Here is a 21788-nt window from a genome sequence, read left to right as displayed (position 1 = left end):
AAGATAACATTTGGAGAAGTTAGATGCAAGTTCCATACCAAATTATTCACTCAATTTTGAATATATTAAATTTTGATTTGCCGTTGATCTTGACTTGTAAGAAACATTCAATAAAGAAGTTCAATAAATGTTATATTTATTTGAAATTATTACTATGTTTAGTTATTTTGTCATTAAAATTAGATTTTTTTCCTTATCAAAACTGACTAAGTATTTTTTAAAATAGAAAATTTTCAGCATTTGCATGATGTTATCATATTTGCATCTTATGTTTATCTTGATTTATAAATATTTTTTTGAAAATTAGATAAGGGTATTAAACTGTCATCTAATCATACTTATTAATTACACTGCTAATGAAAAATAGAATTAAATGTCAAATTTTATTTTCATTTGACTAAAGGCCAAATCATACATACTTATATAAAAGACACTGAATATTGTAATTTGTCAAATAATCTGAACCATTATATATTACCACTAACATATTATACATTTCAGTGGTGTGCCATGACATCTGATGATAGGGAAGCTGTGTTTTTGTAAGAAGCTGACTTCCAGGGGCAATAAGTTAATTGTGCATCAGTGATGGTCTGTGGTCCATTTATATTTGTTCAATAAGCTAGTAAAAACCATACTTCTCTAAATGTATTTTTAATATCACAATTACATTCTGAACTGCTAGTCATGATATAAGGGTTAAAATTAAAAATAAAATTATAAAAACTTGGTGAAATAAAATGTGTGGTGGATGTCCATACTTGGTACAAAATATTCTTCAATTGTATGAATATACTTTTAAAGAAAATTATAATTAAATATAGCTTTATAAAGAAACTTACATAAAAATAACATAACCTAATATTCTTTACTTTTTAAATCTTAAAACAATCCACTTAGTCAAATAGCTCTCTGAGTGGCTAATGGATAGAATCGGAGACGGTCCTGGTTAGGTGCATGCATGTGGGCTGGCAAATCCCGAAGGTGCCGATACTGGTCAATGTCAAATGTATCTTTTGTCGCATCACTAGTATACCTCAAAGGACGTGACAGGGTTGTTGTAAATTTTAAACATTTCTCACCATAGCTATAAAAATCTAACTATGTTAAACTTAATAGATTGTTCGTCATTTGTTTTCTAACTAATTCGTTTTAGGACCAGGTGTCCACGGAAATTTACAACTTTTCAGTCACCATCATTGAACTAGAAAAGTTTGTCTTTATTACATCAAATATTACAAAGAAAGCAGCCCTCCCCTGTACTTGGCTACAGAGTGGTCCGGTTAAGCTTTTAAGTAAAATTCTGGCTTTTTCAGTAGGGTGTTATGTCCCTAATTCCCTAATCTCTTAATTACTTGACTACTACTTAAGTAGATATAATTTGAAAATGATTATTTTGTACTTGAATATTTGTAATCTCAGGAAAGAAGTGGAAAGACAATTTTTATGACAACGAAAATAAATTCTAGAGTTTTTTTTTGTGCCTTGTGCATCTCATTCATTACATTTAGTTGTAAATGATGCTGCCAAAGTAATAGTTAATTTTTTAACATTGTACAAGAATTGTATTTTTTCTGCATCCTCTTATAGATGGGACATACCTATCACTAGTTTAACATAGAAATCTGTAAGTAATACAAGATGGGGGAACAGAATAAAACAAATCCATTAAAATATTTGATATATTTAAACTGTTAACTATAGAGAACTATCATAAAAACATACCAGTAAACTCCCATTGGTTGGATTAAGTTATAAATCTACTCAATTCACATAATGGGGTGAGGGCAGCCAAATATCTACCACACAGGTGGCTAACAGCCCAGAAGATAGAATCGTTGGATGCATTATACGATATTTCGGTGTGTAGCATCCACCAGCTAAACTGCGTGAGGTTGGTGCTCTGTGAAGCACATGCACAACTGCATATAATCTGCCTGCTTTACACCATTCAAATATTTTTGTCGTGAAAGCTATCCCGTATTTGACAATACAGCACTTCCATTCCACTACTTATATTCAAATATACAATAGCAATCTTATCATTTTTTTCATATGTAGTATAGAAATTTGTAATAAGATACATAATGTTGTAATAATAAAATATAGCCTATAAATTTTAATTAATTCAAAGTACATTAAAATATGAAAATAATTGCACAATATGTATTTATTTTAGAAAATACAAAGGAAACAGTGCTTTCACCACTTCCAAGGACGGCACGCCACTGATTACATTTTCACTAATTTAAAATATTTTTGTTGAAATTATCTTTCAGAAATAATTTTGTAAGATTTGACTACTTAGAAATTTTGATTTTTAATCTGTTTTTTTTTTTCTGTTTGAAGATGCAAACAGATTTCGTAATTTGTTTTCTATACCCTAAAAATTTAGATTGACGCACAGTAAATTCATTATTGAATGATTTATCTGATTTACTGTTGGAGATGAATTGACTTACAAAATTATTTAAGAGAGATGTAAATTTATATACAGATCAACAATATGATTTTATATTTATGTAAACATTTTTGTCTTAGTTTATACATGCATCCTCTTGAATTTGATGATATATATTTTGCTGTATCATAAGATAATTAACTTTGTGTAGAAAAATTAAAGTATTTCCATTGTTTGAGTCCTGTTGCTAAAAGATAAGTAATAAAAAATCATATAACTAAATATTATTACATATACAAACTGTGTCTAGTAATAAATATATCATTCAGTTGTCATTTCTATTCATATCAGTAAAAAATGATATCATCAGAGATCATAGATCTAACATTTGAAAGTATAAATTTTTAAATCAAGATCATCTATGAAATTTTCAAATTTATGAATTAATAACTTTTATATTGACTAGTTAGGGCTTTAACTGAAACTACAAATTGAATGTTTTTATGCCTTTATCTATAAAATGCAAATACTTAGAAGTATCAAATAATTTTATAATTTATTTATCAAAAATGTTTAAATAAATTAGTGCTGGAACAGGCTAGAACTCTAAATTTTACAGTTATTTATTAAATTTTAATAGTTCACATAGAGCTGTCGGTATACAAACATGATATTCATAATGAATTACAAAATCAATACATAGAAAGTGTTCTTTGAATATTAAGAATTATAGTGTAAAAAAAAATTTCAATAAAAATATGTTCATTTTAATCAAAGTATTATATATTGGGTTCTTGTGATATTAAGTTAAGCTATTCCAATTTTTGTCATTATGAACTATGTTTTTTTGTTAATATAAATTGAAGTGGGAAAGAGAACTTCTAAATTGTCATATTCTTTTCCAAAGACACTTCATTATTCTGTACTTGTTTATAAACAAATTATTTTCAAGAATTATTGCAGCATTGACTACAAATATTAAGTATCTATATTTAGTTTTTGATTTTTGTAATTATATGGCCATAAACTGGTATCACTATCACTATTTAAAAAACTGGTCAATCTATATATCATGTGACTGATCATTTACTATTTTTCCTGTTTTGTAGAAACAATATGCAATATTTCTAAGTTTTAAACTAATAATTCAAAAAGTGTTGGAATTTTATTAATTTACCACTTTATTTAATCAATATTAAATAAAGTGGTAAATTAATAAAATTACTAATGTAAAACTATTAAAATTTAATAAATAACTGTAAAATTTAGAGTTCTAGCCTGTTCCAGCACCTAAAGTTTAACTTAAAAATTTTTGTTTTGCAGATAAAAATAAAATGAATATAGCTGATAATTTGGGTGTGTCACCTGCCGATATACCACCAGAATCATTAATAAAGGTTAATGTAAAGGTTCAGTGTCATGTATCAAGTAATGAAACAGTCTGTATTACAGGAAATATAAAAGAATTAGGTAAATGGAAAGTAAAAAATTGTATTACTATGATAGAAGACCCTGAACAGAGGTGTGTATTTAAAATATAATTTTTTCATTAAATCATTTTTTACATTTCTGCTTGTCTTTACAAAAAGTATTAACTTTTTATTATTTTCAGTTTACAGGAATTCTGAGATTTTACAATTTTAAAATATTAGTGTAAATCAAAAATTTATTCAAAATATTTTCTTTATGCTGTGCAAACTAAATTTAATTATAAAAAGATTTTTAAGAAACTTGTACATATTTTTTCATTTGTTTAATCACTGTTTGTTTTAAAACTTAAATTTAACCAATTAGGAATTTTAAGTTTTGTTTTTTTAAACCTATATACTGTTTCTGCACTTCTTACAATTTCTTATAAAGGAAATTACAATACATATCAAATTCTAATATGTATAAAAAGATAATTAAAAAGTTAAAAATATATAGTTATGTTTTGAGATAAAACTTATTTATTTTGAGAGATTCAAAATAAAAATTTTGAACTTCTGAATTATTTACTACTAGCAGGTTGATCAGGTAAAAAGTAACGATAGCGAAGATTATTAGATTATAGCCAATCTTACCCGTTTTCACTGGGTGCAAGAATTAGGTTCCCACCTCTTCTGAGACTAATTAGTTTTTAGATGGGTATAAAAATGTTTGATTTTCCACAAAAAATGCTTCTACTGTACTGTTTTAGATGCAGGAGTTTAAGGTAATCCTTAACCCTCTCCCCCGCGGAGGAGAATTTCCAAAAATCCTTCTTAGTGTGCATTCACATGGCATACCCTGACTGTGTGTACCAAATTTTGACTTTAAACTCCTAACTATTTGGGCTCTGCACTTGTAATATTATTAACTCATAAAATGGAGAGCACTTAATCACTACAGAAAGATTAAATTCTAGTGTTTGGATGCCAAAAAACAACACATGCTATGCAAAACTTTATAGTAAAACAGTATTTTGATAATCTAAGTTTTCCATAGCATGTGTTGTTTTTGGCATCCAAACACTAGAATTTAATCTTTCTGTAGTGATTAAGTGCTCCATTTTTTTAAAAAATTTATTTTAATGGTTATAAAATTATTATATTGGATTTCTTCTTGTCTATTTTTTATTAATTGTACTAAATCCTAATTTTCCAAAATAGATTTATTAAGTCTGAAACAGGAGAACAATTGCCAACAAAATTCCATTTACTTTTCTTTATGCTTCAAGAGAGCAATTGCCACCTAAATTTCCATTTCTTTATTTTTTTGGAGAATAAAGAAAAATAAATGGAATTTTGCTGGTGATTTTTGTGTCTCAGACAATATATCTGTTTTGGAAAATCTAAGATTTATGACAGTTTATAAAATTATACTTGTATATTTTTTTATATTTCCATAATTAAAATATTAATTAATAAAAATCATTTTTTAATTAATAAAACAAAAATTTTTAATTATATAGTGGAACATGGAATGCAACAATTCTTGTAGCTCCTCATCGTAAAGTATATTTCCGATATTTTGTGGCTATTATTTTAAAATCTGATGATGGAAGGAAAATCTTCATTAGGAACTGGGAATCTCATTTACATCCTCGGAAATTAAATATTGAAAATAATGAACTTCATATATTTGGAATGCATAATGGTAATAATTTACTATATTAAATAAGCACCAATAATTCATTTTATTGATTAACTTAGTTAGATTTATGAGTTAACTTTTTTCAATTTTATATTAATATTTAATACTATAATCGTTTTAAAATTTGAATTGTTGTTTTTGCTTTCATGTATACTTTAATTATATAAAATCTTTATACTATTTCTAAACTTGTGGATGAAGCAAACTTTTACTTTGATGCCCAAGTTATCATTTTGGAAGATTAAAACCAAATAATTGGTGAATATTTTATGTATGAAATGTAGTGAATGATTGGACAAAGTTAACTTGTGGAACTGTTGTCATTGCTGCTTACATTCTCAAGTTATTTCTTCTATGCTTCTGAAAATGTCCAAATTGATAATTAGTTTTGAATTAGTATAAATGTTTAAACTCACTCTTATAAGACTGCTCAACTTTTACATTGAAAATTTGTTGTACTATTTTCTATCTTTAGTAATTATTTAATAAAATTACATATTATGTATTTAATAATTTAACATTTAAGATGACAAACTTACTCTGACACAGTTAAGCCCAATAAAGTTTTGTATAAAAACAAAAAATTTAACATTCTTATGTTCTAAATCAGCACAGCTTTTCATTATTAGTTATGCCATCTAAATATTAAAAGTCAAAGTACTCAATGTGAAAAAGTGTATTTTTTATACTGTTTCAAACAGTCTTTACTAATATTTAAATTTATAAAAAGTTAATAAAAATATTCTATTGTTAATTACAAATTGTTTAATCATACTATAAAACACTAAACAGTTCTGAAGTACGGCAAACATTTTTGCCAAGTTCAAGTAAAAGTAAACCCTTAATCCCATTTTTGAATTAATACCTATATCAAAACTGTACCATTTTGACATTTTTGTTATGGCTACTGAAATTTGATTTTATTTTGTCACATTTGTGTTTATCAAGATATTTAATATTTCTTTTGATCATTTTTGTCTTGAATTAAATAGTCAGTCTGAATATAATCAAACAAATTTATCAAACTATGTGCAATCATATTTCTTATAAATCTGCTTTAAAGTAATGAATTCCATTTTAAAGTGTTATTAAATTCTTTAGTTTGCATGTAATTTAAATGATTTCATATAACAAAATATGCATTTATTTATAATTTATGTATAATTGTTTAAAAGTTAAAACCTTTTTTCAGATGGAAATATAAAGATTGATCAAGGATGGCTAACAGAGCAAACTGTATTACAATTTCAATTATATAATAAGCCAATTACTATATGGGAAAACCAATATAGGAGAAAGCCAATATTTTTTCATTTGAGTGCATTAGATAAGTCCACAAGTAGTATCAATTTTGTAAGTTTTTATTTATTTAAATTATAATACATCATAATTATAAATGCAAAAAAATGGAGATGACATTTAGTGGGCAGTAATGTAATATTTTAAATTATATAATTATGACATTACTGCCCATGACATATTGACATATTATGACATTACTGCCAATATATATTGGCAGTAATGTCATAATATGTCAATATGTCATGGGCAGTAATGTCATAATTATATAANGTTTTCTCATTGATATTAAGTATACAATGATGATGATGACAAACTGATTTTTGATATTTAATTAAAACTATATTATTTTTGTAAATTGAGCTATTTACTTCAAGTTACACATAAAAGGAGAACTTTTACTTTCACTTAGATTATATATATATATACAGTGGAACCTCGGTATACGACCTTAATTCGTTCCTGGTGTTCGGACTTACACCGAATAGGACGTATACCGAACCAACCTTTTCCATAAGAAGTAATGTAAAAATGATTAATCCGTTCTCATGTAAAAAAAAACTGGCTGGCTTTAAACACCTCGCTTTCCTCGCTAGTTCCTGCTTGATTTTTCCTGAGATCAGTATGTATCTTTCTAGCTTTCTCGCAAATTTCTTCCCATACGCTGTCGCCAGCACACTGTTTTTCAGTTATCCAAAGCAAAAGCAATTTATCGACATGATCTAATGTCTTTGATCTCTGTTTAGAAATTGATTTAACCCCTTTCGCAACGTTAGCGGATTTAATAATGTCTTTATTTTTCGCAATTGTCGATATCGTCGTTCTCGGAATACGGTATGCAACAGTTAAATCTCGAACACGCGTGCCACCTTCATATTTCTCAACAATCTCTTTTTTCGGTTCCATTGTGATTCTATTCATTTTCTTTATTTTTCTGTTGCCTTTTTGCAATTCATGATTAATAAAAATAATAAAATTTTACTTACAAATTAAAATCAGAAGAAATTTAACAAAGTTATAAACCGTGACACCGCGAACGTCTAGTCTGGTGTAGTACACCGATAGCGCTACTTGTTCATATATGGCGCGTATAATTGAATTAAGTCGTATACCGAACAAAAGTCGTATACCGAGCAAAATTTGTTTCGTCTAAACAGGACGTATTCCGAATTGGACATATTCTAAAGAAGACGTATACCGAGGTTTCACTGTATATATATAATAGATTTATATTTAGAATACTTCTAACAATGTATTTAAATTTTAACATTCATGTAAGAATTCTTCTTTTAATCTTGCGGATGGCTAGTAAGTCAGCCACGAATGTTAAATAAAAAAAATCTGTTGCTGAAACAGGCTAGAAGTCTAAATTTATAAATTAGTATTAATTTTAAATAAGATTTATTTTAGAAAATATTTGAAATTAGCAAAAATGGATGATTGCACCTTTGAAAACCAATCTAAAAATTTAAATAAAAAGTAAACAGCCAGATTTTTGTCAGGCTAATTAAGTAATTTGGCTAGAGTTAATTAACAGGAGATTAACTGTGTACCTTTAGCCAAATAACTTAGGTTGATAAAGAAGCTGGCTGTTCATTTTATATTTAAATTATTGGATTGGTTGCATATGTTGCTATAAATTAAAAAGTTATTGTGTTTTTTTCATTATTATTATTATAGATTTCAAAATATTTAATTTAAAGTAACCAAAAAATTAGCATTTTGAGTTTAATTGAAATATCAAATTTAATGATTCAGCAATTATTGGATTAGAATTGCTTTTACTTATTAAATGATTTAATGAACTAAATCATTGCAGATTATAAATTCTGACAAATTATTAAATATTACCGAACTAAATAATATCAAATTTCATTTTAAAACAGCATGTTTAAATGTGCATAGACACTTAGTAATCTGCATTATCATTACAGACACTTTGTCTATGACACTTATTAATCTGCATTATCATTATCAGACACTTTGTCAAAATCTGAATATGCACAGACATCTAAATTTAAAATTGTTCTCAGGACATTTATCAAATTCTTTGATCTGTGGGAAATCCCTAAGTTTATACTTTAAATTTGGTATTGTTTATTGCAGGGGTCACCAAACTTTTTTTCACAATGGGCCAGATAACTGAGAATGACGAGCACGGGTCGCATAACCATTTTGTTCAATACAGCACACTGAATATGCAAAGTAAAGACAATCAACATTATATTTATTTACCAATACATAAACACAATCACTGGGTCAAACTTGTAATTGCTTTTGTTAGAAACTTCATTGCAAGTACTTACACAAAAAGCACTCTAATATCCAAAGTCTCAAAGCCACTGAATTTTTTATTTTGCTGATTTTCCTAAAATTTATTGTCAGATGCAAAAGTCAGATTAGACCACTTCTGGCATTTATATTTACACTTACTTTAATTATTTATACATATTAAGTTTATCTACAAACTATGGTATTTCTATATAAATAATTGTATTTTACCTCATTTCTGGCAGTGTAAGTGTCGGATGAACTGACCTCACAGGCCATAGTTTGGTGACCCCTGGTTTCTTGCATCAGTTTATTTGAATATCTTGAAGATCAAATTTTAGAATATATTCATTTTGAAAGTAGTATATTCTGAATAAAATATAATCTGACTTTATCAAGTGGTGGTGACTATTTTGTACATATTCAAGAAGTTGACTGTTTTTCTGAAGTAAATCAAAAAACTCACTATTTGCACTGTGTGAACATTTGTGTAAGCTATAAAAAGCATGTACAGATAGACTTGAATGTTATCTTAGTCATCCCAATTAAACAATAAATATTGAAATGCTTAGTCTTTAAAAAGTATCAGATGCTCAAAATAAAAATTAATATGCTGTAGTTATTCTAATAAACAGCATAGCTGCGAAAAGTCTGTTCTCTCTAATAGTAAGCATTCTTTCTGTTGGAGATACTTTAAGCCTACAAAATTGCAGTTTATTTGGCATTGTCACTCATACCCTATGTTAGTACGGTGTTATGCTATTGCTCAAATAATGAGCAATTATTTATTGTCACATCGTCACAGTGCCATTCTATAATTTTTAATTTATTTAATTTAAAATATATTCTCCCGCCTCAAATAGTAGTGGCTTGTCTCTGTACAGTATACTTTCTCTTTAACAATAGTCATGCCAGTCTTCTATCTAACATCTTTCAGGAAAATTTTTGAATTGAAATAGTGTGACTTCTGGTTTGCATCAGAAGTTCATATATAATTAATTGGGACCTTCTGCCCTTAAGCTTTCCATATCTGTCTCGTTTTTCATCTATCTCTATTCTCGAGATTAAGGAAAGATGGATGGACAACAGTGGGAATTTATAGGTCTACAATTTCTTTATATTGTAGCCCAATAATAATAATTAAGTAAAAAACTTGGTCTTATTCTGTTAATATTCTCATCCAATTTCCAAAGAATGGAAATAAGTCAGCTACTAATAGAAAGTGCTCACTAATAAACAATACAGTTGAGCAGAAAAAAGTTATGAAGCATGCTATTCATTAAAATACAATACATAGCTTTTCTATCTCCTGATTTAGAAATGTTTCATTTCAAGTGTTACATTTTTTAATTATACTTTAGCAGATTCTCATAAATTATCTGTTTTGTTTAATTTATTATCTTAAATATTTCCTATTGAATTGGATATGTGGATATCCACATATGCAGTTCAAAAAGTTTTGTAGTGCTTTAAAATTAACAATCAGAATAAAAACTTAAGCTTTGTAAAATTTTTTTAATGTTACATTTTTCTTTTTCTTTAATAGACACGTCCTCCTGAACTTGACTTGCAAAATATAAATGAAGAAGAACCACCAACTTGGCCAGTTGTAGAAATTGCGGTATTTATTGTTAAGATTTCATTTTACTTTATAGATGTTTGTATTCATAAATATTTCATTATTAACATACAATTTTTAATTCAGATAATGTCAGATGAAGATTGTAAATTTAAAATGCAAAATCAATTTGGACATGAATACAATCCTGATGAATTTGTTCTTTTTCGCATTCATATGTTATATCCAAGAACAATAGTGAGTTTATTAAAATACTTTTTAACTCATGTTTTTAACTTTGTTAGCATTTTCTTTCCAAACATAAAATTAACATTTGAAAATTTCATTTTATAAAAGTTATTTCAAATTGAGTTACTTTATTAAATGAATTTGTATTTTGATTTGAAACTATTAAATATATTTAATCCTTGAATAGATATTTATTAAAACGTTTTTATTGAAAGTATATAATAAAATACAAATTAAGTTCAAAGTAGGAAAATTACATTAAGAAAACATGCATATATTTTTTAAAGTTTTGATACTAAAATCCAGTTAGTCCAGATTTTTTTAACCCAAGAGTACATTCAATATCATATCCACATACATTTAATTTTGAATTTTTTAAAAACTTTATTCCCTGTCCTTGATGAAATTGTCATTATCCTATTAGCATTATCCTCCAAATACTGTCATTCATTCCTGTTAAACCATGTTTTTTGCTTAAATATATATATTAATAGTGACTTCAAATGCTGTTAAGTTATTCACTGCACATGTAGTATCTGAGATTCATTCCGTGTACTTACAAGGTCTGTTCAAAAAGTATCGGACCTTTGGTCGGTAAAAATAAATTTATTGACTTTGAGGTACAAAACCCTAATCCCCTTCAAAGTAGTCTCCTTGGTAATGTATACACTTCTACCAGCGTTTGCTGGAAACACTGCTGGAACGCATCTTTTGGAATGGCCATCAGCTGCTCCGTCGGATTTTGCACGATGTCTTCTCTCGACTAAATTCGGGTTCCTTTTAGCGGCATTTTCAGCTTGGGAAATAGCCAAAGGTCACACGGAGCCATGTGGGGAGAGTACGGAGTGTGACGAACCACAGGAGTGTTATGTTTGGCGACGAAAGCCCAAATCAGATGCGCAGAATGGGCGGATTCGTTATCACAATGGAGCTGCCAAGTTTTGATTGACCACAGATCCGGTCGTTTGCATCGCACAGCATCGGAAAGACGACGAAGGACCTCCTGGTAGTACTCCTTTGCGATGGTTTGGCCTTGTGGTGCGTACTCACAACACACCACCCCACGAGAGTCGAAAAAACTGTCAACATGACCTTTGATATTGCTGCGGACCTGCCGCGCTTTTTTTTAGCCTCAAGGATCGTCCCCGAAAGCCTGCTGAATCTTGCGAATGGTTTACGCTCGGGTATCGCCAAGGTTTTTGGCAAAATTTGATGTAATATCACTGCTCACGTTGTTCAGTCATTTTCCAGCTTAGTGGAATCCGACGAGAGCGCACTACATGACCTCACTCATAGGCCGATTGCCAACGACTGACGCTTCCTGCAGGTGGGAAAAAATTCAGGGCTGTGCATGACTGTTCCTTCCACAACTCCACTGAAGGAGGCCTGTCGCGCATCATTGGTTTACGTGGAAAGAAAAAGGTCCGATACTTTTTGAACAGACCTTGTATGTTAGTGTTTATTTAGTTGCTTTGTATAAACATAGATTAGACCTGAATGTGAGATCCGGAATTTTAGTAACGAAAATCCCACTCTTTTATAACAAGAAAATTAATTAATTTACTTTCGTTTATGTAACGAACTAGAAAAAAAAAATCTTAGCCGGGAATGTGTAAACCTTCCTGTCATAACTATCAACATCTATTGTTTTCTGCAGAACTTGCAGCTCATCTTGCAGAAAAGTTTATAGTTAACATCCAACTTTCGTCACTTGTTTTAGGTCCCTGGGACACCTATAACCTTTAACTCACGAACATCCGATCACGTGGTGGAAATTCCCCACAAAAAGCTATAAAAGACAGTTCTTACCCCCTCTCGGGAGTCTCTTACGAATGCAGGACCGACAACAACGCGCAGATTCTCCAAACTTGCCGAATTTTGATCATCGCCAAAATCGCAAACTTTTTATAATTGTGCTCGTTTGGATTAAACCCACTTTCCTTTGGACATTTAAGTGCCTCCATGGACTTGCTCATCACGGATCCTACAAAGAGGTATGAAAAGCGGGAAAACTCTCTCTCTCGAGAAATTAGGCGGTTTAGAAACACTTTGTGTAGTCTTTTTGTCCATTTTGCTTATTATAATAAATTGTTGTTATATTGGTTAAAAATGGTAGACTCCTTTACTCGATCATGCCCTTCACCTTATTGTCAACCCCAAACTTCTCTCCCTTCACTCACCTGACTTGTCATCCTGACTAGTGAGGCAAACCGGGGAGACCCTTACCTCCCCTGCGGTTCACATGAACAATCCAGATGATTATAGATATGGTTAGGAATATTTTGTGCAACAGGTGCCTGAAGAGGAATTGTATATTTTTGGCACTGCTTTTGATTTGTCAAATATTTGTAGTAAATAGTTGTTTTGTACACAATCGGGAATACTTACCCTGTGTTATGCTTCATACCAATTTCTTGGAAGTATTCCATAGTAACAATAAAATTCAATCAACTATTATTTTTCTATTTTATGTGCAAAATGAATTTTAACATTTCCATATAAATTTTTTCTTGTTAGGTCTACAAAATTGATTTTTATTGTCAAACAGAAGATTATCCAGAATATATTGGCTTTTGTATTATTCTTTCTGAAAGTCTCCAAGGCACTACGGGTTCACATATAGTCCCTATTAATGGAAAATCGGAACGACCAATTGGTCAATTAACTTGTAAGTATTTTTATTTTCTAAAATTTTTCTTCAGAATGTTTGACTTTTGTCGTTTCACCCGTTTATCTGATATCTGATCATATTTTTAATTTAATGAAACATCATTAAAATTTGAATAAATTTAGTTTTTGAAGTTTTTAAATAATCTTTAATTTCAAAACTCTCAATAACTTAAGTTGAATTTTATTTGAGAAATCCAAGATAAATGTTTTTTAATAAGAAAATAAAAATTTTGTTCATAAACTAATAAATTTTTATAATGCTGCTTAAATTATATCATTATTGAAACTACTACTAATAATTTTTACTTTATTTATGTTTTGACATTATTTGTTTTCACTGGCAAAATCTCAAATGGCATCAGACTGAACAAAATTAAATACAGTAATACCCCAAATTTTCACGATAGGTGGGACCGAGCAATAACAACGTAAGTCGAATTCGCAAACAAGTCAGGGTATAATTTCACAATTTGTGTAAAATTCAACTTGGATGTATGTAAGCTAATAAATGTTCTCGTTAATTTTATCTCGTTTTTTGATTCGTTTACAGTTACAAGAAATCACCACATAGTCTCTCAAGACTCCGTAGATATAACAAATACAGAAATAGCTACAATTTATTTTTTGTTATTTATGTGTTCATTCCATGCGACACGTCCGAACATGTAAGCTGAATAATAGTGTGGGGGGGAGTGAGTAATCAAGAGTTGCGTGGTGCTCAAACAAAAGACGAATCAAAGAGATTTGAAAATCGCGTAAGTCAAGGTATTACTGTATGAAAATCTGAAATCAATGTAACATTGAATGATCTTAAGTTTTGGTTATATTAAATATATCCAAATATTCATTTGGCTATATTTAATATCCAATATTCTGTTGTATTTCAAGTAAAGATAAAATTTATATTTAAGTATTCTTAATGAATACAGATAATAAATTTATTTATTCCATTACAGAATATTGGTGATTCATTTTTGTACCAGTAGTAATGTTAATCATTCTATTTAGTGCATTTTTACTATAGATATTTGAATCACTATCTGATTTATTGGTCATTCAAGTAGCTATTAATAATTAAAAAAGCATAACTTATTTATTTGACAATTATTTGATTTTAATGCATTCTTTCTTTTACTAGATATTTTTATGAAAAATTTTTAGTTATCCAAATTCATAGAATTACGGGTAATTTTCCAGTTAATTTATTGATATTACTTAAAACACTATAAAATGCAGAAGAATAATTTTACCAAATTTATGAAGAAATTTATGCATTTATAAAGATTTTTCATTTAAAAACTAATTACTTGAAAAAATTTTAAATTCAACTGCTGTATATGATTTACAAACTATTTACCTATTATATACAGCATTCCTATGCATCTGGAAAGTCTGGGATTTTCATTAGTGTTTGGAAAAAGTCATGGAAATTTGAGTTTTTGTCAAATTGTCAGTTAGGGAATTTGCCTTCTTGGTTTCCTTGATTATTTTTTTTTAATGCTTTATTAAAAAAACTTTTTTTATTAATTTGGCAATTATAAAAAAAAAAAATGTGATTAATGCTGGTGATAGAGATGGAAAATGACTCAATCTCCTGACACCTGAACATGAGAATGGGGAGGCAGTAAATCCCACTTGCTGAACAGGATGGAAATTTGAAAGATCATTGAGGTCTTTCTAAAATATCAGGAGCCTGACACCAGTTAGGATGATTTCTGAATTGTCTTAACTCACTATGAAATGAATGCCATTATCTGAATGGCTTAAAATGTAGGAGGAAGCTACAAATCAGATGGAGTTAGGCATTCAAAAGTGAAACAATAATATTATTATTATTTATTAGATATAAAAACGAACAAAATGAACAACACTAATGAGAGAACAAAATGAACTATAACTACAAGAACAAAATGAGATAAAAATAAGATCTCCATTTCAACAATTTACTCGAGGTGAGAAACCTTTAGATTCAATCTACTTAATCTGTCTTAAGAGAGAATTCACATATTTGATTCAAGTAATACCTCATTTTGGTTCTTTATTTTCTTATGTGTCTAGCGGAACTGGCCACGGTTTCCTTTTGGTTCAAACACAGACTTTCTTGTTCTGTTTCCAATTTCAGCCCATTGGGTATGTGTCTTTCCTATTTATAAGATTTTGTTAGTCCAATGATCTGGAGTGATTCAAGTCACCTGAGGAAAGAAGCAACAAGGAACTTTTGTGGTGTTTATCAAAATCAACATCTCTCCTCAGGAACTTCCTTTTAAATCAAAAGAATTCTGTGACTCACAAATATAAATAGTTTGTCAAATTTTAAATTATTTGTTTATCTATTTAAACAAAGTATTGGCCCCTAGATTTTCACAAATACATATATGATTGTTAATTAGAAAGTTGAAGCAATAATGTATGTGTATAGTGAGTCAAATGCTGTTTTTTTTTTTTTTTTGGTTAATGTGCTATACTGTATGTGAGGATTAGGGAAAGTTGTGGAATTTAAAACAAAACTTTGAGCAGGAACTCAAATTATATTCATATTTTAAATATTAATATACAATTTTATTTAATTTTAATTTATTTCAGTAATAAAATATAAATGTTAAATGAGATACTGCATTTAAGTCTTAAGCTGTAGAAAATGTTTTTTATTGTTAGTTTATCAACTGATACATATACAAACTTTAAAAATTTTCATCCTTCAAAAATTTCTAATATTTTGAGGTATTAAACGCTTGAGTTGCTACAGATAAAAAATTTATTACTCTCTTATTTACATCACCAAACGATCGCCTAAATATCAGGCTATAATACGGCTAATTAAATGATTGGAATAAAGTAATTTGACACTAGAGGTAGACGTTAGGCGCCATCTCTTAAGTAAATTAATAATTAAATAAATAAATCAATAAATAAATTTAGAATCTTCTGGAATAAAAGAACTGGCCCGGGGCGGGACTCGAACCCGCAGCCTCCGCTTGCCGTGCGGCACGCTTACCAGTTCTCTTATTTACTGTGAGTAATAGTTTTTTTCTTACTAGAAATATCCACATATCTGACATGACCATATTCTATTTTGTGAAAAATATAAATGTTGCTCTTTAGTAATTTTATTTTCAATTTATTTTATATGTTACTATTCACTGTTTTGAATGAATCATTGAAATTAATTCACTATTTTATTACTTCTTATATAAAATTACTTAAAATTCTTTTTTATTTTTTAGTTTCTTATTTATTCATTCAACCACTTCAAAGCTATCCATGTGATTTCAGTATAACTTATGCAACACATTGGAAGCATGGATTTACTCAACTAGATGTCGGTCATAGAGGAGCTGGAAAAGTTCGTAGGACTGATACGTAGGCAAATTTTTAAAATTGCTTTTGTCAAGTGTAGTAGTATGTAAAATGCTGTTTGTTTGGATTTCTGAAATATTCAAAAGTACATGGTGCTTCATATAGAAACACCATGGTATAGTTGTATAAAGTATTGTACATAAGCTTTTTAATATTTCCTTGAATAAGCACTCAAGTACTTATTTTGATAAGTCAAAATTTCTGGCACTTATTCAAGGCTGGCAACTATTTGAAACATGGCACTTAGTTTTTACAGTTGATTACTGTGATTTTTGATTTTGCCCCTTCAGTACTTTAATAGTTAAAGTAAAACAGCTTTTAGTATAAACAAAAAAAAAAAATCATCTATCATACCAACACTACTGGTGTGAGAATTAACAAAATAACTACGAAATTACCACAAACCAGCATAAATTCACTTCAAAAACGAACGTTGAAGACGGTAGAAAACGTTCGTTTTTGAAGTTAATTTATGCTGGTTTGTTGGTAATTTCGTAGTTATTTTGTTAAACAAAAAATATATATATACTATATGCTTCCTATTGCTAAAGCCAAATGCTGGTATTTTTATTTATTACTAGTGTAAGTTAACAACAAAATTGATTTTCTTCAACTTGCTTTTGATATTTCTCAATAGTCCAACTAATCATGAAAGCACATCACTGGCAAATATCAGTAGAAGATGGCCATTTTTTTATGACACATTCTTGGTACTAGAATAACACCACGCTTGAGAAATGTGCAACAGCACATTAAGTAAATTTTCCTAAAACAAGCTTTTCTGGAAACATTCTCATCAATGTTGTGCTGTACCATAGTTTGAAATAAAACTCATTTAATATTGATAAAAAGTTTGCAAAATTTTGAAGGATTTTTATATTTTAACATGACACAAGTAAGCACCCCAATGCTATTCATTTGCATGAGTCCAAATCCCAGATGGAGGATAATCAAGTCCAGGTGCCAATTCAATAAAATACAGTAGTTCAAGATTAGTCTAAATTTTTTCATATGCATTGTGTTCCAATAAATCATATTGCTAAGAATATCATTTGGAATTCATGTTAAAAGCTGTTTTATCAACAATGTTATTTACACTTTCAATTATGAACAATTGTGCATCAAAACATTATCTTTTTAATAAATTTTTTTGTATTACTGAAGCATTTAGGAACAAATTAAAATTTTAATTTTTTAAAATATTTTTCATACATTGTTTTAATGTTAATTTATATAATTGGCTGCTTTTAACAAATTGCCTTTTTTTTATTTATTTATTTAACTGAAATTTATTGGTGGTGTTTATACAATTATAATGGACATTAGGATTCTTCTATTTTGCAAAAAGCATTTGGATTCAGAATAAGCTTGCTTTAATTTACATATTTTTTTATAGATTGTAATGATTCTTTAACAAAATTAATTTTTAATAATTAATCCACTGGCATTCATTTTTCTGGAAAAAATTGTTAATACTGTAATCACAAAAAAAGGACACTGTAAGGGATGAGAGGAGAGAGAATTTACTTTTTATTAAAATAACTGTCTGAAATAAAACAAGGGTAATAATTAACTATTTCTTTTAAATAGTAGTTAATTAAAATATCATTATTCTAGATATATATTAACTATCGTCATATTGCAATTGTCAATTTTTATGTAAATTGTATTTCTTGTAGTGCAGCATCTATAATTTGTAATAACTGGTATGTTCATTAATAATTAATTCATTTAAAATAGTAATGATTATAGTTTAAGATTTTCAATCAAGTGATATTTAATTTACTTAAATTTATTAATATATAAGCAAATATTTCAAAATTGATTTTGACTCCTTTCAATGCTGTAATTGGCAGGTAAATCTTTAAAATATTTTTAAGATTTGGTTCAATAATCCTTAATTTTTATGCATTAGTTTTGATTATAAAATTTACTGGATTTCAAATGTAGAATAAATTCTTTCAATTTTGCTATTTATTGCATGAAATAACTTTTGTTTTTATTACATTATTCATATTATATATCATATATTATATATTACATATATTTTAGATAATAAAGATGATAAAATCTCAAATTTTATTAATTTGAAATGTTTATCAATATAGTTTCTTTTAAGGGGTAAATTTGAATTATACTAAAAGCAAATATATATTAGAGCTGCCAACTTTTTTCAGATAAATATATAGCAGCAAAAACAAAAATGCTTTCTGAATAATACATAATTATACATTATTTAATTCTATTGAAATGCAAACTTTGTAGTTTGCTTTATATCATATTTTAAATAACTTGTGTTTGAAACACTTTCCTGTCTGCTGTTTTATATACTTTTGAATAGTAACAAGAACTGTACTTTACTTAAAAGGAAAAACATTTTCATTGATTCTTCCTAATGAGACAGTCAAAATAGATAAACTGTATTACATTGATAAACTGCAAAATCTTCTAGTTTGTCATATATAATAATTTCATCCTTCTTAAATAATTTTGAAAATATGTGAAATACTTAAAGCATTGATTTCCCCCGTTTGCAGAAATCACGAAAGATTCTAAAAAGATTTAAATATATCTTCAACTTATAATATGCACAATTTTAACAAAAATGTTGCAGAGAAAGAACTTCATAAAAATACAATTGTCATGGCAGTGTGTAAATTTTTGGAAAGTTAAGCATCAATGTACTGAATCACATTTCAGATTCTCCATCCATAGCATAGAAATGGATTTCAGCCAAATTCCATTCGAAATTTAATAATTACTATATTTTGTGAAAACGAATATTTTTCTGCAAAACAACTCTCTCAATTTGTCTTGTTACTATATTTTGTTTTCTTTTTAATTTTCTGAGAAATATGTAACAATAGTGCATTTTTAATTTGTTTAGAATTTTTTTATGATGGTCTCTGTTGCCTAATTATAATTTCAGTGCAGGAATTTGTCACAAGACTTCATTTTAAATTTTTTGTTAGATTTCAATGTAGGAATAATTAACAAAAAACAAAGTATAATATTCTATATCTCTAATCAGAGAAAAAAGATATTACAAATCTTCTAAAATGCTTTTCCATTCGTATCTTAATTAGATAAAATTCTTTAAGAGTATATTAAATTTTGATGATATAAATATTTTATTAAAATATTTTTAGCATTTACTTATTTTTACTTTCTGATCATTTTGTCAGTTTCAAGTTGATATTTTACAGATGCTGCCGTGTTTTTAACAATATCAATCATCTTCCTAATGGTGGTATTAGAAAAACTATGAATATAAGTCATTGTTCATAACTAAGTTTAATATTTCATCAATATTATTTAAAATTATTGTGAAACTTCAGCTAAAGTATGCATTTTTATATTATCATTTAATAAAAATAGGCCATAAATTCAATTAATTTTTGATTTTTGTCTCTACAAATTGATCAATTTAGATGATAGAGTAACATTGAAATTTGTAAACAGATAAGTGTCTTCTATACCAATAAGTATGTGACAAAAAAATTTGTAAACTCACTTTTCAAATTCTTCTTTATGGTAATAAAAGTAAAAATTGTTTTTTCCTCTTTCTTTTGTGAAAATTGATTTTTCCAAACATTGCTGTTTTTTCTACATTTTCTACTATAAATATGATCTTTTGAATAGTTAGGTTTTCTTGCTTGTCTTGGTAGTTTGAAAATTAGTATGTTTGTTTCATTGTATGAGTGTGAATGTCATTTTTTAAAGGTATCGGTTAAATTGTTATTTCTAGTTCTATTAATCTGTGTTTAAAAATGATTTTATGATACTGTAATCATATTCATTCATCATACTGTAAAAAATAATGCTATTATAGTTTATAACAGTGAGAATTTAAGCTTAACAAGCAATTTCAGTTGTGCAGTCATCATAGCAATTTGTCATTTTCAAGACTTAAATTACTATGATACATTTTGTAAATGTAATGTTCATGCTAATGTGTTATGAGCATTACAACATTTAATTTAACAATTCTAGAATTTAAAGAAAGCACTGTTTTCTTCTGGATTAATCACAACTAACAGGAATTTGTCAAAATTGCATTTTAATTAAATAAAACTACAAATGTCAAACTTTAAATGAGCTCATTCTACACAAAAACCATCAGTACAGAAAGTTTTTTTTCTGGGCTGTTTTTAGGTGTTCATGTATACTTGTTCTCTGGTACCAAGAGGCTCCTCCCACTGGTCCTCTCAATGCCTTCTTTCAGTTTTTCTCAGGGTGGCAATTTAGCATTCCTAAGGCCAACAATTTCAACTGTATTAACAGTTGAAATTGTTTTATTAACAGTGAGGATAATGTTGGCTGGCTTCATAGCAATTTCAATGGCTGTTATAAAAATCTTAACTTACCAATAGTTATATGTTCAAGTTTATTCTTATTTTAGTTGATTGATGGTTTTTTTTTTGACAAATCTATCAGCATTAAGTAAGAAATTGAATAATAAGTAACATATGAATAAGTAATAATATGGTCTCATCATGAAGTAACAGTAAAATAGAGATTAATGCTAAAAGTTGGTAGATGGCACTGTAATCAATATCAACTAAACTAATTTTTTTTTTTAATGCAAAATGTCTGTCTGCTAATTATGCATTAATTAAAAGTAGGAATGCACAGTCGTGATGAACAATGGGTTCAAACTATTAAGAAAAACTTAATTGTTAGATGGCATGAAAGTGTCCAGCATGCTTTCCCATAGATTTCACATTGTACCTTTTTGTTACTCCATCACAACTGAACCATTGAACCTTTCATAAATCTTTAAGTGGCATCATTTACAGCATACAGTATTTGGTATACTGTATGCTGTAAATGATAATTTGGTATACAGTATATTTGAACTGTGTTTTC

General features: G+C 28.1%; 1 protein-coding gene across 1 annotated transcript in view; it reads left to right on the top strand.

The window, feature by feature from the left end:
• The first annotated feature begins 536 nt into the window (after positions 1-536).
• Positions 537-21788, top strand: part of LOC111641727 (glycerophosphocholine phosphodiesterase GPCPD1-like) — a 43208-nt gene continuing 21956 nt past the window's right edge. The window contains exons 1-8 of the mRNA XM_023387936.1: positions 537-591; positions 3725-3923; positions 5334-5518; positions 6708-6868; positions 10632-10706; positions 10791-10901; positions 13410-13560; positions 16787-16922. Coding sequence (XP_023243704.1) covers positions 3736-3923; positions 5334-5518; positions 6708-6868; positions 10632-10706; positions 10791-10901; positions 13410-13560; positions 16787-16922 — 1007 coding nt within the window. The 5' untranslated portion in view covers positions 537-591; positions 3725-3735. The remainder of the gene's footprint in view (positions 592-3724; positions 3924-5333; positions 5519-6707; positions 6869-10631; positions 10707-10790; positions 10902-13409; positions 13561-16786; positions 16923-21788) is intronic.

Source organism: Centruroides sculpturatus, unplaced genomic scaffold, assembly GCF_000671375.1.
Source record: "Centruroides sculpturatus isolate CEXI.00-Female unplaced genomic scaffold, Cexi_2.0 scaffold1488, whole genome shotgun sequence".
NCBI lineage: Eukaryota > Metazoa > Arthropoda > Arachnida > Scorpiones > Buthidae > Centruroides > Centruroides sculpturatus.
This window is presented reverse-complemented; position numbering and strand designations above follow the sequence as displayed.